The sequence below is a fragment of the Labrus mixtus genome, chromosome 8 (genome assembly GCF_963584025.1).
Source record: "Labrus mixtus chromosome 8, fLabMix1.1, whole genome shotgun sequence".
Lineage (NCBI taxonomy): Eukaryota > Metazoa > Chordata > Actinopteri > Labriformes > Labridae > Labrus > Labrus mixtus.
Window position 1 is genome coordinate 12,197,295 of NC_083619.1, and position 21,571 is coordinate 12,218,865.

Here is a 21,571-nt window from a genome sequence, read left to right on the forward strand (position 1 = left end):
ATCGTCGTCTTCAGTGGGATTTTAGAGGTTAAAAAACAACAAGATTTTAATCTCCGTGTCACAAAGACGACCATTAATATGCAATATTATATATTTAAAATCTAAAGTCCTTTCCATTTTCTCACAGCCACACTCCAGACTTTAATTCTTTTGAATAAATGATATAAATCCTGACATCAAACATTCTCGGGATTATTTAGGTTTTAAGTGTTTATCACAACTCATGAACTTTACTAACAGAAAAAGGCACTTTTTATTCTTAAATCATCATAAAACCCACATATACTGTTTAACTAAACAATTCATAGGTCAAGCTTCAGTTTGAAAAGCATATATTTTTAAGCTAGTGTACTTAAAAGTTTTTTTTTTTTAAATAATATGCAAATGAAATTAAAGCAGACATGTTTTGTGGAGCAACCCTTTTTTTATTTATACAAAGAATCCAGCCATTCTACTTCAGAGGGATGAAACGAGAAGAATGTGTAGCTCCAATACCGGGGCGACCATGCTTGACTGGCTTGTAGGTGATGGAGAACTCGCCCAAGTAGTGTCCGCACATCTCAGGCTGTGGAGAAGAAAAATGTATTAGTTGCCAGGTCTGAAAAGAGTTGTTGAAACAAGTACAATTAAAGCTGAATTACTGACATTTTTATACAGGTGCTTTTGATGAGATGAGCTTGAGTCAATTGAATTCAGATAGTGTTACTAGTAAACACTATCTCATTGCATGGACTGATCCACAAGGCTATACTTTGGCTGTTCCAATTTACTTCAAAACTATATATATATATATATTTTTTTTTTTTTACACACATCCTCTTGGAAAGATTTCAGCCCACCTTATACACAATGGAGTTATTCATTTTCTTCAGTGCAGATTTTTGATTAGGTAGAGGGAAAAATAGTTTATCACTTTAATGCAATGGAGCATAGATGGGGAGCCAGAATTGTCCTGATTCATTGACTTTTCATGGCTCTATGAGGACCTTAAAAACATGAATAATTGTATAGAGAGCTGTCAGAGAAAGGTTATTGTTGCAGTCTGACACCCAGAGCAGATGGCTAAGTGCCTTGCTAAAGGTACTTCAGAAGAGTCCAAGGGCTTAACTAAAACCACTCAACTTGAATAAAAATGAGCTGATGAAGCTGCCATGGCTTGACATGTTACATGTTACTTTGCCTGCTTAAATCGCTTAAGTTCTTCTTCATGAAGTTGCCCATTACTCAAGAATTCCAACCCATCAATAAAACAGATACACAGCAAAGACAACTGCTTTTAATAGAGTCACAAAGAATTATGACAAATTGAGACCACCTTAGGTATTTTTCCTTTGCATACTCTACTGTAGTCACAAAATACACCCAAATCAATGTTCCTTTTCCTACTTTTGACAATTAAGCCACCAACGGCAAGTCTGATCCCAGTAAGCATGAGTTTCAAAATGTACTTGAGTGCTTCCCTGTAGGTTCTCACCTTGATTTCAACCTGGTTGAAAGTCTTGCCATTGTACACTCCAACCATGGAACCAACCATCTCAGGCAGGATGACCATGTCCCTCAGATGGGTCTTCACCACCTCAGGTTTCTCCATTGGGGGAGCCTCTTTCTTTGCCTTACGCAGGCGCTTCAGGAGAGACTGCTGCTTGCGGCGCAGGCCACGGTTAAGCCTCCTCCTCTGGCGGGCGCAGTACAACTGCATGAGCTGCTCACTACACAGGGAAACACAAGAGATGTCAATGAAACCCTCTGCCATCTTAGAAATGAAAGTATTCGTTTTTTAATTCAATGTAATACATCCCGAATGTATCTAATATGGTTAGACAGTTGTTGTTTTTTTTTAACATAGATGTTTAGTAGTCTATCAAGCCCCTACTAAACATCTAAGAGTGAATTTAGATTCAGTGGCATTACCAAGCTGACATGGTATAAACTGATCTTAACATATAAACAACACTTGTAACTTAACCTCAGTCCTTTTTTTTAATTTTAAAATTGTATTTATTGCACAAAAAAAACAACATAATAGATCAATGAAAAAACAGACAGTACATAATTAGTTAATTAACTAAATGTATATTTTCAAAGAAATGTGCTGGAGGAGCCAAATAAACCCAGAGGGGCTTGTCGAGTGGCTCTCCTAAAGAGAAACATGTAACACAGAGACATATTATTAATGTAGTCCAAGCAAAAAAAATAAAGCTAACAAGAACACATACTCAACAAGGTTTAAAAGAAAGCAAAACAAGAAAGAGTCAAATTAAAGAAGAGGGGGAAAAGGAAAATTAGCTCTTATGGCAGAGAATGATTATGATGGCGCATTGGTTAATTGACCAAGCAGGAAATAAATGGTTTGTTTTTTTAAATAAGTTGATGCTGGTGCTGTTTCTAATATGATTTTTTACTTACTATGACATGTCCAGCAGCTGATCCAGGTCCACACCTCTATAGGTGAACTTCCTGAAGGTACGCTTCTTCTTGATCTCAGTATCCGCCTGAAAGAAGAGGCATCACCCCATTAGCTAACATAGTTAGCAAGTTCATTGTTGCACAGTTGCTATTTAAACCGAAGTCAATGACATTGGTGTTTATACAATAGTTAATTACACCGAGCTTCAGCCAACTCTACATTAAAAGTACAACTCTTATTTACGCTACTAATACAGGTTATGATGTACCAAAATGATAGCTTAGCAATAAGCGGCGTTTGCTAATACTGGCTTGTAGCACTTATACACATATATTTATCCGGCATTTCATCAACAATTCCCTCCTGAATCGTCAGCTAACGTAAGTGACTGTCGGATTGTATGCACAGTTATCATAATCAGTAACTATTCGGCTCAGATGCATATAGATTGTAGTTTGAAGAGCATCACGGTCTGTTTTACACCTACCATCTTGCCTGATGTTCCGGGGAAAAGAACGTCTGAGGTTCTCGTCTGTCCTGATATCGCGAGATTTTATATAAACATCCGGTGTAGCGTTGTAATGATATTCCCTACTTCGAACGACAGGGGGAGATGTTGTATGAAATAAAAATCGGTTTCTTAATAATTTCGAGGTTTTATTATTTCGATGTATCTGATGGTAGCACACTATACAGTCTTTTATCTAAAAAAAAGTTACTGTTATCGAGTGAAACTTAAACCAAAAATGTCTGATATAAAAAAAAAAGAAATACATGAAGGAGGTTGACTAAAGGTGGAACTTTGTATGTTAACTGAAGGTCTTCATTTTTAAGGAGCCCATGATTTTTACATACTAAACTTAACTTTTGCCACATTTCAGAAAAAACAAAAACAAAACAATTATTGAATAATATGTATTTTTAAAAAGAATGCACTTTTTTAAAACAGGACAGTTTTTCATTGTGTCACTTTTCACCTAATTCAATTTAAACGTCCATACAATATGGAGGCCTGCCCTATGGTACCCTTAAGACCTCTCGGACTACACTTTGTTATCACGCTGATATCTTTAAACTTCATACTTTTATGCAATTTACTTCTAATGGAGTATCCATATTGGATAACAAAGTAAGTGGCCTACTTTAAAGCATTGCAAAAAGTCCACATTTAGTCAATTGCAAGGACATTTTTTGAGTATTACTACCACATTTTAGATGTAATTAGTCATTTCAATGTATTTATATGATGCCTAAATCAGTATTTACAGCATTATAACAAAAAAATGCACCGCTACTAAAAGAATCATCTGAAGCTGCACCTTCAGATGGTCACAGTGTATGTAATTATTATTAGATTAAAAAAATAAAAAATGTGACACAACTGAATAAAGTGTGTTTGGTGCTTAGGTATCGGTCAAACGCATTTGTTTTAAAAAAATGTAGGTTCAATAATGTTAAGCAGCTCTGTTTAAACCTATTTTTGAAAACATTTTAGCCTGTCTGGTCCCCATTTAATCTAGATTTATATACGTAGGTTACTTGAGTAAAGGTTTATTTGCCCATTTAACCATTGCTTTAAAGGATTGATCCCCCTAAACTTCACCTTAAAATCTCTATATCAATCATCTAAAAAGCTGAGCATCTTTTCCACCTGTCAGGTCCTATTGGCACTTTTACACAAGAATGTTTTCCCTTCCTATACCTTTTAAAACATGTCTGTTTTGTAAAGAGTACTTGCAGTATTTTTCAGTAACTTCTGGACAGAACTTGGGGCAAGTTTTTCAAGATCTATATACTGATATTTGTACTTCTATGCACTTTAAGCTGATATTTGTACATCACCATTCATAGTTGAATCACACAAACAGGCTTAACCAATGCAATAGAAGTAATACACTTTCTGTGCCACTCATCACACAAACCAAATCAACACATAATAATGAATACACATCTTTATTACACTGTATTCACAAAAAAAAAAACATACTTCTCAAGTCAAACATGTCCTTTTTCCATTGTTGAAAAGAATATTCCAGAAGAAAAAGTATAGTCCAATGTTATTCAGAGTACAAAACACCCCATTTAAATCACAAATATGCATAAATAAGTATGATCTAATATAGTTGGAGGATTGGTCACATTTCAACCAATATTTAAGAACTCACTGACCAAAAGAAAAAAAAAAGTCCAGTATATTTGCTTGGAATGTTGAAAACTTTGCTGCAGTATTATTTTATCCTCCCCCACCAGCCTGAATCCAAAGAAAACAAGCTGAACTCCAGTTGGACTGGTTATACAAACAAAGGAAATATTTCCTCTACTAAAAATGAAATAAGTGAAACGAGTGAGAGAACAGAAAGAATATAAAAGAGTGGTTTGATCTAAAAAGGAAATCTACCTACATAACCATTTTGTTCCCTTGTCTGCTTAAATAAAACAGACTGCGTGTGTTAATGAGAAATACTGAATGAATTGAGAAGATACTGTCAAAGTAGCAGACACAATGAACATTTTCATTTAAAGAAATGACAAATTACACAGCTGACACATAAAATACACATGTTTTGATCATCAAGAAAGTATTAAAAACTGGTTAAAAACACTCCCCAATGTTTCATGCTTGGTTTCGTTTTGACCTTACAAAATATCTTAAGGATCTTCCTTAATAATGAAACTAATGAGTCAGCAAAAACACTGGGGGGGAAAAGAGAATGGGGCTTTGGCACATTTAAAGAAATCCCTGGGATAAATCTAAGTCAGCCAAAAAGATTGGCTTTTGTGGTCACTTTAAATATATATTTTTAAAATCACAGAAACACATTTCATCATGATATGTTTAACATTGTTTTCCACAAACAGGGCTAAGAAAACATCTTAATACAATGCTAAAAAGGATGTGACCCCAAAAAAAATTGCTCAACATCCTATGGACATAAAAATAAACCACATGCTGTGAGGTTTTCTCTCTTCTGTTATATGACCTCCCTTTTCCTTCCTCAGTGCCTTCCCGCCCTAATAATCCGTCCCATCCCCTTGGTACACCTGCTCCTCTTCCTGGTAGCCTTGGTAACCCTCATCTTGGTTATCTGGGATGTAGTCGCGAGCCACGCCGGCCCCGTTTTGTTCCTCTACCTCCTCTCTGGCTGTTGGACAGTACTTGGCGTCATAGATCTGCCGGCCCAAGCCGAAGTTCTGTCCTTTCTGGCTGGCTCCCTGGGTGTAGCCCATCTGTAGGGACATGGTGCTGTTGTCGCACTTGTCTGTGTTCAGTTTTGTGTCGTAGATGGCACGCCTTGTCCCTGGTGCTGTCATCCCAGCCTGGAGTACGCACAGAGGGAAGGGAATAAGAATCACATGTACCTTTTATCTAACTGTTATGACATCAGTCACGCAGCAGTTATTTTTCTGTTCAGGCATGAACAGTTATGTGAAAAGTGCTGAGCAAGTGTTTGTTTTCCATTGAGGGAGAAACAAAACAAGGCTTTACAGCTTTCTACAAGACTAAACATGACACAGGTTTACAGCGGTGGAAGGACGGGAAATGAGCGATGCCCTGAGGCGTGTTCCCACTTGAGTCCTATAATATTGGATTTATGAAAAGTGGGGAATAAGCTGCAGTACCTGGCTCGCCCCCTTGTTGGTTCCCATCTGCAGGCTGATGGTTGTGTTGTCCATAGGGGCCTGGATATGATTTTTGTGGTCGTATAAATGCCTCCTGGTGCCGTATGCGTTCATACCTGCCTGACTGGCACACGTGTTGGTACCCATCTGAAGAAAGAAAGAACACAATAAAACCATGTTCAGTTGGCTTGCTGCACTGAGTGCTCACATGTTGCATAATATCCCCCACATATCACTCTGACACCCTTCATATACTTTAAAGTTTCGGCCCTCATGTCACTATACTCTACAGATGCTATCAACACTAAGTGGTTCAGTCGATTTCTCTTGCCGTTTAGGCAGCCCTCATGTCTGCGTGAAATCCGTCTTGGCAACAGAAACAATAACAAAACACAGACGCTAAAGAGGCAGAGTGAACAATGACAATGACACACTCTTATTCTGAAGTATGCCGTGCCTGACATGAGGTCATGACCGTCTGGTTTCGCAGTAGTTTCATCCCATGCAGCGTTGAGCTCAGCTTTAATAGCATGTGATTCACCTCAGCTCTGTCAGATCCAGCAAATAAATGCCAAATTCAGCAGCTTTCAATTGTTTTTGGTTGTTTTTTTTTTAACCTAGGATTTTTATTTTTTTTAAATCACATAATATAAAAAAATGTAATCCCCCACAGTCTTGTGTTCCCTCTCAAACATGCACAAACACAACCTACAGTAACCTGAGAAGCTCAAATCAAGGAATGTGATCTTATGGAGATTTCAGGCCTTAGCAAACACAGCTTGAACAGATACAAGAAAAATTGCTGCTGACTCTCTTGAGACACTTGACGAAGGTTCAGAGGGACCGAAACGTTGAGATTGGTGATACTTAGCAAGAGTAGTGTGTGAGATTTTTTTTCTGTTCAAGTAATAGTTTGTCACAATACTTCAAGAGATCTCCTTAAAAACCCTGCTGCTCACCCAGGAGTCTTAAAAAGAAAAAAGACCTCCACACCTGTAGACCAATGACGCACTGTCCTGCTCTCATTTTCTCCTCGTCAAACATCCTCTCCACCTTGTCAGCATACTTCACCCCGATGTCTACCCGTGACTGGCAGCCCCTGGTCTTCGCCTGAGGAAAAAAAAAAAGAAGAAGAATGGGTCACTAAGCAGGATAACAGCCAATCACGAACCATGAAAACCATAATTTATTATTCTTTGCCTGAACAGCTAAGAAAAAAGAAAGTCTCACCATGCTGGCGAGTGCGAGCAGCGTCGTCTGGACCTGTGTCATGTTTCCGTTCTCAAACAGGTCATTGGCTTCGAAGATATCGTGAGGCTTCAGGCCGAACTCCGTGATGGCTTTGGTGAAGTTTGTCAGGTTCTCCAGCTGCACCGATTTAAAAAGAACAACCACCAATGAGTGTGCAGGGTGAAGAACAACAGTAGTGTGATTATTTCTCTGTTTGCATTCCACCTTAATGTATCTTCATACGAAAACACAGTCCTGTAGCCTTAAAAACATTCAGGCCGTCTAAGACGAGGGAGTTTGTTTACAGTGGCTGGTCACACCTCGGTAAAGAAACCAGTTTCAAAAGCAGCACTGAAAAGACACTCTAAAACAAAGGGAAGCTTGCAACACTGAAAATGTGTAAGTAGAGCCATGACCTAGCATGATTCAGTATCCTGACATCTGAACCGGTAGAAAGCACAATGCCACAGAACAAGGTGCTATTAATAAACTATGTACAGCCTAGAGTCATTACAAGTTTGAATTAAACTATTGTTTTACCGCACCCTTAATTATTTGAAAAAAAAAAAAAAAAAAATCAGTCATTGATTAACTCACCTGATGCCAGTTCAGTGCTGACTGGTTGATCTTTTTCACAGAGTTTGGGGAGAGTTTGTTGATAAGTCTAAAAGGGGAAAAGGAGAAGAGAAAAACACACCAAAATTATAATAAAAAAAAAATAAAAAAAGTATAATTTTGGTAACAGCCCAGCTGTGATGTGTGCTGCTTACTCGCACAGAATGACTCCACTCTTCAGGCCTTTCTGGAAGTCAGGGCCGATGGTAGCGCCGGTAATCTCTTCGATCCAGGCCCTCAGCTCCTCTTCTTTCTGAGAGTCATACTTCTGTGCGATCTGGTCGGGGGGGGGGGGGGGGAGAGAAGTGAAAATGTCACATTTGTTTACTAGCAGCAATGATATTCAGTGGGGGATTTTTGGTTTGAGAATTCCATAATTAATTTGTATCGCTATCAATGAAAAATCGTAGGCCAATCGCACGACACAAAATGTGATGTGCCCTCAAACATTGATTATGACTTCATCTAATCTTGTGTCATGGCCACCAATGAATGTTGCTTTGTCTCAGTGTATTCTGCCATGTCTACAGAGGAGGTTTTGTCTCTTTTAGCAGTCATAGATAAAGGTGACACTGACTCGACCTCACTCCTGCACACGTATATCCTGTTTGGTAAGATTCTCCTGAAACACAGGAAGGCAGTAAGGTTTGTGAACGGGGGAGGGAAGGAGCACTTTAAGGGGGCTTAAGCTGGCACAAAGATTGACTTTCTAGAAAAGGGTGTTGCTTTTGAGGTGTTACTCAGGTTTATGAGCCTTTTTTGATTGACGGCAGAAGTGTGAGAAACGTGCTCTGCTGGCTCAGAAAGAGGCCATTCATAAAAGGAACATTATGGTCACGTAAACAAAAGTCACAAAGTAAGAAAGCAGCAAAAAAACAGAAACACAGGCATCGATTTCTTCTCCTTCAGCAAAGGATGAGGTGTTGACTGAGCTTCGTGCAAGTTCTCAAGCAGCTAACAACCCCTCTCTGTCCTGAGGGCAACCAGAGAAACCAAACCGCTGACTTTAACCTACTATTATACATGGAAGCCGGCCGCACTCGGCTCACAGCTGGATGTACTCTTGAGGAATGTCTGTCTTCTAATTACACTTCCTTCATAAAGTTATCCCTATATTAAAAAACAACACAAGCTATTTTAATTGCCCACAAAGAATCAGACAGATGTAATTTACAGAGACAAGCTGAATGGGTGGAATTCACCCCACAGTGCTTCGATAAAGGAGTCTGTCTGCGTGTGTTGATCCAATGAATCAATGAATGAATACAGACGTTGTGGCGGAAACTCAAAAGCTGTTTGTTCCCTCTCTAAACTTTGGCAATTTTTTTATGTTAGTTTTTTTTTAAAGGAAAATGTTCAAGGAGAAGGGGTTTAAAATCCTTCAAATTTCATGGTCAAGGCTATGGCACTATTGGCAGGAAATACCACTCAAGTCAGCATCACTTTACACTCCCCCACTTCAAGGACATCGTCGGTAACAGACACAGTAAATCTACGTGTTTTCTTTACATCCCGCACATGTTGTTCCAAAAGGTTTTGGGAGGGGACAGGACCCTTTCTCTCCTGTGCAAGAACTGAAGCCAAGAAATGAATGCAGTTGGGGGAAAAAAAAAAAATCAGCTGAAGGCAAGTTAAAGAAACACTGGCAGGCTTGAGAGCAAAACCAATAGATCTCCATCTCTTCTGGCAGGGAAACAAAGATGAAGGAGTTTTGCATTGTAACAGCACATCTACACAATATGTGAAAAGGGGGAATTGATGCATAACAACGTGGTCAGTTATCTCCAGCAGCATCAGCTCTGGCATTTTAAGTGGATCCGGATGTGCACATATCAGTGCTGGCAGGTCCAAATAAACAAGGCCGCAATCAAAAAGTTACACATTACCAAAGAGAAGGGGTCACTTTGGATACGGTTTGTTTAACTTCAGTCTGTACAAGGGCTCTTTTGTACAGCGGGGGAGCCACAATAAAAAAAAAAAAACTAAAAAAAAAACTGCACTGATTCTACATTGGGCTATTTGAAATAGAGAAAAGTAAAAATGAAAGAAGAAGTAGCAGGAAATTTGCCTCGAGGGGGGAGGCGGAAACTTTTCTAGCCATTATACAGCAACAAAAAAAAAAAACAGAAGGGCTGAATGAAGCTGGATGGTGCCAAATCCTGGGACTGGAAGGTGAATTACATTATCTACTAATGCGGGTCACAATGCCGGCCAACAAACTGCAGCACATTAAACAGATAATTCTGGAAACGGAGAACAATAATGCCACAACGACACACTTCTTCTTCGCTTGACGGACAACGCCCATGCTGGGTTTTTAGGTTAGTTTCGTACGCTATAGAACAACAAATAAGTTCTGCTTTTCAAGACACGAAACTCGAATAGGAAAGTAGGGCTAAACTTTGCAAATGACTTATAACTCACTGAAAATCTTTAATAATAGTTAGTCCCTTTAAGCCTCTCTTTCAAAACTTTAATTTCATCCACCTTTCACTACCTTTAACCTGAGCACGCTCGTCAAAATGGAGGCCAGGTGACTCCCAAACTCAGGTCCAGTGTAAGGCACAATGAGAGGGTGACGGGAGGAAAAGTTTGATATTATTTAATTTACTTAACTATATTAAAGTATCATACATACCCGGTTTTTCACCTCCGCTGATAATCCGTAGGAAGGACCTTTGTGGAAGGACATTGTGAAAGACTTGTCGTGACTTCTGTAGGTAGGTAGGTACAAAAAAAAGAAGATCCTAACTTGTGGATAAAATCTCCGCTTAAATATGTTCGACTTTCTCTTCCAATGAAAACGGAGTGAACTAAATGCTTCCTTTCTCTTTTACGGCCGCCAATTAGAGCGCTCCCACGGCTTCTGCCAAAGAGTGGCGACTCAACTCAAGATAGTTCTCTGCTGATGGGCGATAGAGAGATCAGATGTGATTTCCCCTAGTGAATATTCATAACAATATGTCAACATGTAAGCCTTTGCAGGAAGTATGAGCAAAGAATCAGACAGCTGGAATGGATTTCTTGTTTACATTGGCTGGCTAGTGCATGTGTTCTGCTAAAGATTAAAAACATGGCTCAATTTTAAAGCAAGCTTTTCTTCTTTTGATTTTTGATTCCAGATGATTCTGATGCCTAGCCTCACAGGAAAGGGTTCCCAAACCTGGGGGAAGTGAAATTATACAATTAAAAAAATATATTATTATTATATATAAATCTGTGATTAAGACATTTTTTTTCCAACAAAAAAATATAGTAGAAGAATATTCAGCGTTTCTCTCCTATTAGCCTAACTTATTTCCTGACTGTAAAGGATTCTGAGCTTATATTTAAAACTTTTGGTGGGAAAATGAAATATAAGTATGTTAAATTATTGTATCATAAATTAAAAGAGATACACACTAGCTGCATCACAGAGTGTGTTGTGGGGATTGTTGGGACGATACTTCTCTGCTGACAGGCTACTTCCTGCAGACGGAGGACGTTTTAACATTTATTTAACAGTTATAGTTGACCCATGAATCCTCAAGTTTTGTTATTTTTAGAGTTACAGCGCATTGTATAAGCCCCCTTAACCTACAATTTACACGTTTAACGAAGATAAACTTTCATAGAGATAGCGGAAACACGGAGATGGTGACTCTCTTGTCCTCCTGCACACTCTTGGGTTACCCGCTTCGTTAATCGATCCTAGGCTCCACCTTTCCCCTTCTCTTCCTTAGGTCGCGATAGAAATCAAAAACTCCTTATATGGAAGGAAACTTCCCAAATTCCTGAATGGTGGGAGTGATCCACCGTCCGACACTGCATACCAGACTTTCAGCGGACCAGACAAATTGTCGCACTTTTTGAGTCACTGTCGAGAAAAAAAAAGTTTGAGTAACTACACCAAGTACAACTAGCTACTGAGGTGACGTAATGTGGGGGATATGGGATTTTAGATAGCAGATTTGTTACAGCTTCCAGACATGTGTGGATGACTACATCTACTCTAGGATAATGTATTTTTTGCTACTGTGTTCAAAGAGGATTGCGTATTTCTTTACATGATAACTGTATACTATTGTTTGGGGAGGCTTTAGTGTCTTTATGTTTTGCTACCTTTAGTCAAATCACTAGTAAAAGAGAGAGAAAGAGTCAAGTTTGGATAACTAGGAATTTAAAAAAAACCTCATAATGGAATATACTACCACATGGGGAAAAAAAAGTCTGATCTCATAACTGGATTTAAGCCACAGCAAAGGAAACACTTTTTTCAGTAATTTATGAGTAAAAATGTTGCACCTCAGCCTAAAGTCATCATAATTATTTAATGTGAAGCATATCAAATTTGATAAACCTAAACATGAACACCTCATGAAACTACATCATGAAACTACATCACATACTAAAGCGAAGTACCCGGACATGAAGCCGACTCACTGATTGAATCCTGCAAAAAAGAGCTTTACGAATTATACATAAAACCACTTACAGAGAACCAACAAATCCATTATTTATTAAACTAAGAACACTACAATTTCAGGATTTGATTGACTATAAAACTATTCAAATTATGTACAAAGCAAACTATCAGCAATTGCCTCATGGTATCCAGGAGTTGTTCCAACCGAGAGAAAGCAAACATAAGTTGAGAGGAACCTGTATATCAGAACTAATGCAAAACTTCACTGTGTAACAAACTAAGGCTGTTAGTCTGTGGAACAACTGTGATGACGAGCTGAAAAAATGCAACACTATATTTAAACAAAAAAAAACTCTTCAGGAATAAAATATTGAATAGATATGAGCTGGAGCAGTGATTCTGTTTTTCTGTTTTCTATTTGGTTATTTCTAGGCTGATGGTCTTGGTTAATCTGTTCCCATTATTTTTGTTGTTTTGTCTAAAAACTTAATTAGTTTTGGCCAACAAGTCCAACATCATACACTGATTGATGAAAACATTTGTATTTTTCTGTGAATAATGCACAAAAATATGAAGGGGTAGGACCAGAAAAGTTTTTAACTTCTTCCTATCCCTTTTGAACATGAACTATATTATTTGAGTTATTTATTTGTTGCTATGGATCCTGAGGATCCAGTTGGGTTTTTTTGTTTAGTTTTTTTCCTTTTTATTTTGTGTTTGTATTTTCTTAACATGTTCAATAAATTGACTAATAAATAAATAAAATGACCTGCAATGATCTAGTTATTAACGTGGGGTTGTGGGTAAATAAAGCCATTCAATACACAGCAACCAGGACAATTAATTGAGAAAACTTCTTTTTTTTTAATGACACGATACCAGATGTTTCTTTTCAGTCTGCGGTCATAAAAACAGCTGCATTTTAGGGTATGTTTACCTGGTGATGACATCACACAGGTGTGAAGAGGACTGAGTCAGCCTGAGTGTAACTAAACACACCCTAAGCAGAGGACGGTTTACTCATCCTGATATCAGTTGTGTGATTACATCAACAGACTGAGTCATGGCAGTGATGTATATTCTGCCTTACAAAGGCAAAAGGCAGTAACTTCATTTTTTTCAAAAATGAGTTTTGTAATTTTTGGAACATTACAGATGTGCTTTATCATGTGAACAAATATCTTGAGTCAATTGTGTTGTTTTTTTTTTAGAAAATAGTAGGTTGTATTTGCCTTAACTTCCAAAAGCCCTGGAGAAACCAAGACAGAGTCCAGTAACTTCACTCATCAGGGTCTTTGCCTTTGAACTGCAGCATTCAGGAATGCTCAAACTGAGTTAAGGTCTTCTGTCTTTGTTTTACTGCGGATCAAAGTGAAGTTCCTGTTTCACTGCAGTGGAGTTAAGGTGTTATGTGTTTGTTTTAACATCTGTCATCAAGCACTTCTGACACACACAGTAGCTTGACTAAAGTGTAGCAAAGAAACAGTGTTGGTTGTGTTATTTTAACCATGCAACCAAGTGAAATACAGTATCAAATTGCCTTGGCATGACCCCGTATTATTGTACAGGCAATGCAAAGGCAGAGTACCTTAACTTCCAAATAAGGGTCAAAGGTCATGTTTGAGCTAAAGATGTTTATGAACATTAATAACCTCATTAAAAAGACAAAGAATTGCCACATTTCCAATATTCTGCCTGCAACTCATTTGGCTGGACAACAAAAAGACATTAAAGTCATTTTCTCAGTTCTACACTCTGGCGAGTTAAGGTCTTTTGCCTTTGTAGGTCAGTATTGTAGATTTGAATCTATTAAGCACATACAGGGACATTAAATCTACATTAAGACTAATAGTGCCAGTTAAAATGACACATCTGTACACACTTTTTTTTTTCTTACTGTGGGGGTTGACAATTCAAAATTCCTACTCATGAGGATTATTCAACACTCAAGTGTGATTCTTTAAATTAAAAAACAAAGTGCCATTTATTTTTGGTGAGCTTTGAAAAAAATGACTGGTTAATTCACTCCCACTGAATTGAAACAACTCACCATTCCACCCTTGCATGATGTAGACAGAGGGAGTGGGTAGACATTGGAAGATGTGCACCCCCACATGGACAAACTGGGTAAGTACATCAAATTACACCAATTTACAGTGGATTTTAAAACTATAAAGAACTTAAGGCAGAAGTATAAAGAGCTCGGACTGAATATGAAGTTTAAACATGGGCAAAATGTGCAAGGATAGAACAAAACAAGGCTGCAACAGACCCACACCCAACCAACCGAGCTGAAGATTTAGATCATTTTATTTTTCAAACAATCGAGAGATGTTAAACACTGAACAAATAAAGATGCCCCAATCGAAACTCCAGAAAACAGATTCTTATCAACCAGTTGTAGCACTTTTTCCTTTATTGCCAGCTGTGCTGTTGTGCAGTTTCTCATTGTCTGCAGCTTCACCCTCGCTAGATCAGTGTGTACAAAAAGTAACAGAAATGGTGCATATACCAGCATTGTGTTGATCACCGGATTTGGAATTCTTGCACATCAACCCCGCTCTACAGACAGCACAGTTTGTTATGCAGAAACAAATCCAGATTTACCATTTACCAAGGCACATTGGTAGGGATGAATGACTGAAATAATGTATGGACAGAGAGGCTGCACAGAAGCCAGTCTTAATGTATGTCATGTGAGAAGAAGTGGTAGGAACTGATGAGTATAAAGGGAAATCAGAAGATTTAGTTGTCACATGGAGAATGCCAAGAACATCTGATGCACACAGCTTTTCTCTCTCTCTCGTTAATGTTTGACGTATGTTTGTAAAAATAAAAATAAAAATTGAACAAAGGAAATGCTACTGCGCTCAGCCCCGAAAAAGTGTTTCCAAACTCTCGGAAGCAGCCGCAAAAATGTTAAATGCATCTTAACCTCTGAATAAACTATGGGCACAGTAATAGATGTAGTATCAGTCACTATTCACACTTGATTAAGTCAGTAATGAAATGACCAACAAGTTGTAAAAGTATGTACAAGTGCTTAAGGAGTCTCAATCCTGTACATTCACTAAGGCGTTTTAACTCAGAAAAATATGGGGAAGTTTTCCAGAAGGCAAACAATCTAAAGGAATGGAAACAAAGTGAGTCCCGTCATTTAAATATCTTTTTGTTTTTGAAAATACAATGCAATTTTTGATCAGCACCATCGGATTTACATTCTTTACATTTTTAAGCTTAGAAGAGAACCGTGAATGTTTTCACCTACACTGAATAAATGTTGAAGTAACAACAGATTATTTTAATGAAACCCTGTGATCTTTAAACACATTTCTGTTTGAGATGCCCTGGACATATGGGTGCTGTGTGATGAAGGAGAAGAGTGAAAGTGGGTGGAGTATGGAATGTTAATGACCAAATGCATTAGCCGATCTATAAGAAAGACCATGCAACAACAAATCTGTATGCCCCTTTAACATGAAAGATTAGGCTGACAACACTGCGATGCAAACCGGAAAAACATGGGAAACATCTAAAGGCGTCTGAACATCTGTGTGCGTGGACGTCCCATAAATGAACTGATCAAAAATAAATAGATGTATACATGATAAGAAATTTATAATTTACTCTTAATATCTCACATAAAGCTTCTTGTAACTGCCAAAAATGGTCCAGTACTTCATACTCTGGACATGGTCAGCTCTATCTGTGCTAGATAAACTCATCAACACCTCTCTGGGCACCAACATGGCAGACTGCACAGGACAGCTAAACCCCAGCCTTCCCTCAAATTTAACCCTAGATTGTAATTCCTCACAGTCAAAAAAAAAGAAAACATTATCACCCCAGTAAACCTGAAACACAGAACATTGAAAATCCACATCGTAACAACATTTCAGGTTTTTCTGGGATAAACCTGTCCTCTCTTTCTTGCCTTCAGTGGTAGTACCAGTGCTCTACAGCAAGGGATTCTTCATTCCTGCGACTTTCATTTAGAAAAATAAAACAGAAACAGCCCTTGGTATTACAAACTCAACTATTATTTTAATCTTTACTATTTTTATACCAACATCTCAATGGATTATCACAGAAAGAGGAAGAGGCATGGGCCGGAGTTGGTTCGGGTAGGAGTTTAGCAGGCCTGACGTTTGCCAAACTCACAGTGGACAAACAAAAATCACAAATTATTTTGTCTCTGTGTGGAGACAGCGAAAAGGAGTGGAAAAGGACAGCAAACCTTCCCAAACCCCTCAGTCTAGGCAAACATATGGCAGGATGTTCAATTTGCTTTCATCCCCATGAGGGTCCAATGATATGCACTCTGTCCAATCATACCAGTTGCCCTTGGTGTCACAGCAACCATTCACCCCCGGCCAGTGCTGTGTGTGTATCCTGCCCAGGTCCTCGTCCGTCACCTCCCTGCTCAAACCTGGTAAATCCCCTACTGAGCTGTCCGTCTGCAGAACATGAATCTCCCTCGAGTCCTTGATCTCCTGTTCTTTCCTTTTCAAATACTCTGACATGAAAAAGTGTGCACTGGGGGCTTGGACCCCTGAGGAGGTGAGCACATTGCTCTGAAGGTTCAAGTAGGACTGGATGATTTCATTTCTGGACAGCTCTTTCCAGTTTGTTTGATGGAAAGGGTTAGCGCTGGGACCTGGACCTGGGGCAGAGGCAGGGGCTAAGGTTTTGGCAGGGACAGGGACCGGAATAGGGGGCTGTTGAACAGTGCTTTCAGTTCTCTTCCTAGATTCAGCATGGTCAGGAGTTGGGGCTTCCTCCGATTGAGAAGGTTCTTTATGTACCAGAGGTTTGATCTGACCTGTGACAGGATCAAATGTAAGTCTGCGTTCTTTTAACCGTACAGGCTTAGTCGAGTCCTCTATTTTCTGGCCATCTAAGTTGACAGAGAAGTCTCTTGATCTGTACTTCCTCCTTTTATGCTCCAAGTGTGAGATGGTTGCCGCGTCCGTGTCATCAGACACAGACATGGCTGCCTCAGATGCTGGTCTGTGCAGTTCTGAGTTATGTTGAGGGTGGGAAGGCGAAGGGGAGACAGTTGGAGATTCCAGTGTTGCAGATATGTCTTGTGGTGGGCAATGAGAAGGGACTTCTGACAAACCAGCCCAGTGCATTGAAGACCTATGAGAAGAATGTGGCAGCTTGTCAGCGTAAGAGGCTTGGGCTGGGGTGGATACAGGCTGGGGCAAAGACAAGGGAGAGTCCCTGGAGGAAGGGCTTGGGGTGGGTGTTGCTTTTGGTGCATATGCTGAGGAGCGCTTGGTCACTGTGTCCTGTTTCATGCTCCTTGGACTGGTGGTGAGACCACGAGGACTTTTGGCTTGATAATAAGCCCCTCCTCCCCCTTCATCCAATCTGGCCTGTTGCTGCATTACGGCAGCCTTGATCATAGAGGAAGTGCTAGGTAGTTTGGCCACCCCAGGGAAGCTGGGGCGAGGTTTGACCGCATTAACAGGAATTCTGTTGATTTTGTCATTATCAAGGGGCTCTAACCGTGATCTGTCAGGAGACGGGATGACTTGCAGATCCAGCAGCAGGGGATCAGGACTACCTGCAATGCCATTAGTGGGTGGTGGTGAAACAGAGTTTTCATAAGAAGACAGCTTGGAGATTTTCTCAGGTAAGTGCACGCCACTGTCTCTGTTCTCTGCTCTCCGTTTGCGGCTACCTGATTTTTCCGCTTTTGGCGAGTACGTGTTGTGAACATCAATTCTGATTTTGACTTCAGGGACACCTTTCCCAGTCACAGAAATGTCAGGAGGAGCGGTGTCTGTTCTGCAGGGAAGGGAACTGCCATTGGTAGACCCAGGGGCACTTGCACCAACAGATGTCCCAGGTTCAATCAGCTTTTGCCAGTTCCTTAGGAGTTTCTTTGCACGCTTGGCAAGGTCTTCATCCTTGGTCTTCTTCCTCACATCATTGATCAATTTTCCTAGTCGGGTTTCCTATATAAATCGGTATGAAAGTTAGAGACTAGTTAAGCAAAATATTTCTACATAAAGGTATTATTAGTCTCCCATCTTACCTCAAGTGCTTCTTTGGTGATAGGATACTTTTCTAGACTGGTAATTACATCCAATACAGCCACCATATTGCAAATCTACAGGGAGGAAAAACAAGCATTTCATGTTATTCAAACCTTTGAGTATTAGTCTAATATCACCATTAAGAGTGGAACTAAGAGTGGACGTCATTATACAAGACAAACCTCATAGTTATTATATAAGACCATGCAAATAACAAATACTCACACAACCAACCAAATGTACTGTTTTGTTAGAACCTTAGTGTTTGAAAAAAGTTTAAATGTACACAACATGAGAGAGAGAATTGAGTTAAATTAGAAACATGAGCTTGTGTGAGAGCTTCACGACGCCGTTCAAGAGTAAAGATGGCAAAGTGTCAATTCACAAACTCTCCCACACTGAAAACCTTTTCACGCAGAAACTAAACACAAAAAGTTACACACTTCACTATGAGGGTAAGCGTTGTGTCCTGTCAAGAAGTTCAGGACGCTTTTTGGAGTAGACAGACTTATCTGTGTTAGCAAACTGAGCTAACTAACTTGAGAAAGAAGGCTCTGGCTATTTCCTAAAACGTAGCTTTTCATGCTAACAGTGGGCTACACATCTCCCACACTTCACCTACAAGGATTACTGTCGTTAACCTGTCTGCGGTAATACCACGCTTCATTCATAGAGCACTGGTTTAACGTGACAGTAACATGTATATTTAATTGGCACCACCTGTAATTATACTCCTTTAAGCCGCTAAATACTCTAAACCCGCTTTGGGAGTTATGGCTAGGCTAAGAGCTAGCAGCTAACACCAGAGAGGCAGCAACTATGCTAAGTTAGCTAACAAGCTGTCAAATGAAGAACTCCGTGTCTGCATGTCTTCTGTGGTCATTTTACGCGTGGGGACCGACAAACTTCGCAAGTCACGTAATTTAAAGAGGAAGTGTTGAACTAATTGACAGGTGTTAGTGTGAGCTGCTTTAGTCAGTTCACCGTTAATGCAGGTAAACAAGCTAATGTTAGCCGCCTAGCCTGCTAGCTGTACTCACATTGCTGTGACTGTCGACGGCCTGCAGCAGCCGGTCCTTCATCTGCTGCGGGGTTGCTGAGACCGTTGTCATTGCCTGTTCGGTGCGATTCGGAGGGATGGAGGGAGGAATCCTCCAAAATGAAAACCAGGCGACAGAGAGGACTCAAAAGCCAGCGTCGTCACACGTCAGGCGTCCGAACAGCATGTTTTTCTGTTGCCTGGAGAGTTGACGGCTCGGGGTTTTTCTCACATGGAGCTGGAGATGTGTGTGCAGTGTTGACCGTCTGCTGCTGCCTGCTCGGCGCTCTCACAACTCACTACCAGCTGCTGGATCTCTGAACGGCCTCCTGCTGCATGCTGGGATACGCTGTGTACGCTGTGACGTCTGCACGTAGCCAAGTAAACATCCCTGGCGTACAACACCTACAGCCCCGGTAAGTAATATAATATAATTACTTTACATCAGCAGGTTATCCAACACACAATATGAGTAAAAAACACAATGTTAGCAAATCTAAACATAATATAATATTAAATACAAAGTAAATAAGTACTAAAAAATATCAAAACTAAGAATGTGAATATATACAACCAGGATTTAACTAAACATTACTAGTCTTAAATAGGAAGATTAAATATGGAAGATTAAATGTAAATGTGCAAAAACAGAGTTGTAAATGGTTGTAAATAAAATATGAAGGATTGAATGTAAATGTGCAAAAACAGAGTTGTAAATGGTTGTAAATTAAATATGAAGGATTAAATGTAAATGTGCAAAAACAGAGTTGTAAATGGACAGTATTGACATAAGTTAAAGTGCATGATTGTAGACATATTATCAGCAGAAACTATTCAATATAACGGCGAGTAGACAGCCAAATGAAGTGAACATGAGTGCAGGGATAATTTGTAAATGTGCAGAACAGATTACAGTAAGGAGAGACAGATATTATCAAGTAAGCACATGGATGTGTCCCTGTATAATAAACTTCTAATTTTTAAAGCCCTACTGACCTGTTTTTATATTCAGGGGATCAGGTGTATGTTAATGCATTTTTAGGGAGCCTACTTATCTAGGCTACATTAAAAACGGAAGTGAAGACAATCGCCTCTTTAAGACTATTAATACTGGTAGCCTATTTGTGTTTGTATGATAAACCAGGAACTTTTATTGTGCCTTCATTTGTATTTTCTCGTACTGGCTGTCTTTAATTTTAACCTTCAGTGTGTGACAAAGTTGTTGTTTATTTTTGAATGTATTTTATTGAAAACAAAACGAGTATTTCAATTGATATTTTGCCTCAGCAAACTAATTTGCCTGAAGGGTCAAGTAGGCCTACAAATATATTAATGAAAAGGAAAAGTAGGAAATCCTCGTATTTGAGAATGATTGAAACAATTCTATAAAAGGAATACAAAAACCTTTAGCCACAAGGATCTTTTAATTAAAGGCCTTTGTGTTTTGTTGTTTTTTTCTTTTTTCTAATATGATTGTTATCTGTCACCATTGGAAATAAAGAGAGCCTCAATGTATTTTCAAAAATAAATAACAGTTTGAAATGAAAGGAAATTAAATGTTGGAATTATTGAAACAAGTCTCAATAAGGATTACAAAACTCTTTAAGCCACAATGTTTTTTTTATAATCATTTAGCAGTGAGGGGAGTCCCTGTTTAAATAAACTAAACCGGTTTGGTTTTTGTGAGATTGGGGAACAGCTTTGGCTTTTTCCATCTAATATGGAATCAGTAACCAGATGACCACACAAACACACACACGCAGCCTATCATTTATCACTATTGTTACATTAATGTCATTCACTTTGGAACCTGAGATTTAAATACATGTTTAATTAATGGATGTGTTTATACCATGACATGCGAGTTATTGATAAGTTTGCATTGAAGTGTTCCACCAGCAGATGGAGTCCTGCAGTTCTTCAGAGAAAAGCATGAGCTAAGCCTGTCTCTACAACAGGAGGTCAGATGAGGAGAAAATCAGGATGCTGCATCACTGGAGAAGACTGGGCAGGAGTGACTGTTGAGCCATTTGAGGGAATCAAACTTGAGCCACCGCACTGCAGGGACTACAAGGATGTGGATCAGTCACGCGTAGTCTAATTTCTTTTGTAAGGTTTTTTTAGTCGGCTAAATATCGACTTACACAATAAAAAACATGCACCTTTCCTGATGTAGAAAGACAGAAATATAACCACCAGTCATCTTG

General features: G+C 39.2%; 3 protein-coding genes across 3 annotated transcripts; all 3 read right to left on the reverse strand.

The window, feature by feature from the left end:
• Positions 1-402: 402 nt before the first annotated feature.
• rps15 (ribosomal protein S15) lies at positions 403-2,988 on the reverse strand. The gene is made up of 4 exons (XM_061044347.1): positions 2,895-2,988; positions 2,407-2,492; positions 1,475-1,709; positions 403-565 (listed from the first exon to the last, which is right to left on the reverse strand). The coding sequence occupies exons 1-4, from the start codon at positions 2,895-2,897 to the stop codon at positions 452-454; spliced, it is 438 nt and encodes a 145-aa protein (XP_060900330.1). The 5' UTR covers positions 2,898-2,988; the 3' UTR covers positions 403-451.
• Positions 2,989-4,341: 1,353 nt separating this feature from the next.
• Positions 4,342-10,707, reverse strand: cnn2 (calponin 2). Its single transcript, XM_061044348.1, has 7 exons — positions 10,512-10,707; positions 8,029-8,150; positions 7,856-7,922; positions 7,259-7,396; positions 7,022-7,138; positions 6,029-6,175; positions 4,342-5,725 (listed from the first exon to the last, which is right to left on the reverse strand). Exons 1-7 carry the CDS (start codon positions 10,563-10,565, stop codon positions 5,420-5,422), a joined length of 951 nt encoding a protein of 316 aa, XP_060900331.1. The 5' UTR covers positions 10,566-10,707; the 3' UTR covers positions 4,342-5,419.
• A 3,863-nt stretch (positions 10,708-14,570) lies between these two features.
• Positions 14,571-19,699, reverse strand: crsp7 (cofactor required for Sp1 transcriptional activation, subunit 7). Its single transcript, XM_061044349.1, has 3 exons — positions 19,366-19,699; positions 18,325-18,399; positions 14,571-18,244 (listed from the first exon to the last, which is right to left on the reverse strand). The coding sequence occupies exons 1-3, from the start codon at positions 19,435-19,437 to the stop codon at positions 16,529-16,531; spliced, it is 1,863 nt and encodes a 620-aa protein (XP_060900332.1). The 5' UTR covers positions 19,438-19,699; the 3' UTR covers positions 14,571-16,528.
• Positions 19,700-21,571: the final 1,872 nt, after the last annotated feature.